Source organism: Fulmarus glacialis, unplaced genomic scaffold (genome assembly GCF_000690835.1).
Source record: "Fulmarus glacialis isolate BGI_N327 unplaced genomic scaffold, ASM69083v1 scaffold21103, whole genome shotgun sequence".
Classification (NCBI taxonomy): Eukaryota; Metazoa; Chordata; class Aves; order Procellariiformes; family Procellariidae; genus Fulmarus; species Fulmarus glacialis.
In genome coordinates, this window is record NW_009203859.1 from 12,564 (window position 1) to 12,907 (window position 344).

Below are 344 nucleotides of genomic sequence, written 5' to 3' on the forward strand. Positions count from 1 at the left end.
GGCGGCCCCCCCCGCCGCGGGGCCCCGGGGCAGCCTCAGAGCCCCCCTGCCTGCCCCCAGGTCTGCTACGCCGGGCGCTGCCAGAACCTCCTGGTCTACGGCAACAAGAACTGTTCAGCCAAGTGCAACAACCACGGGGTACGCTGTGGGATTGTCATCTCCCAGAGCAGCTGCGGGGCCCAGGCAGCGGTCCCGGCCCCTGCGGCATGTTCACCACCCTGATGCTTTCCTCCCTCATCTCAGGTGTGCAACCACAAGCGGGAGTGTCACTGCGAGCCGGGCTGGGCAGCGCCCTACTGCGAGCAGAAGATTTCAGGGATGGCGGCAGGTATGGCATCCCCTGT

The 344-nt window shown here is 67.4% G+C and overlaps 1 protein-coding gene across 1 annotated transcript in view; it reads left to right on the plus strand.

Moving 5' to 3' along the window:
* Positions 1 to 328, plus strand: part of LOC104074618 (disintegrin and metalloproteinase domain-containing protein 8-like) — a gene marked incomplete at its 3' end in the record, with an annotated part of 12,381 nt that extends 12,053 nt beyond the window's left edge. Inside the window, 2 exon segments of the mRNA XM_009574790.1 lie at positions 42 to 138; positions 244 to 328. Of these exon segments, the coding sequence (XP_009573085.1) occupies positions 42 to 138; positions 244 to 328 (182 nt within the window).
* Between the last annotated feature and the right edge of the window lie 16 nt (positions 329 to 344).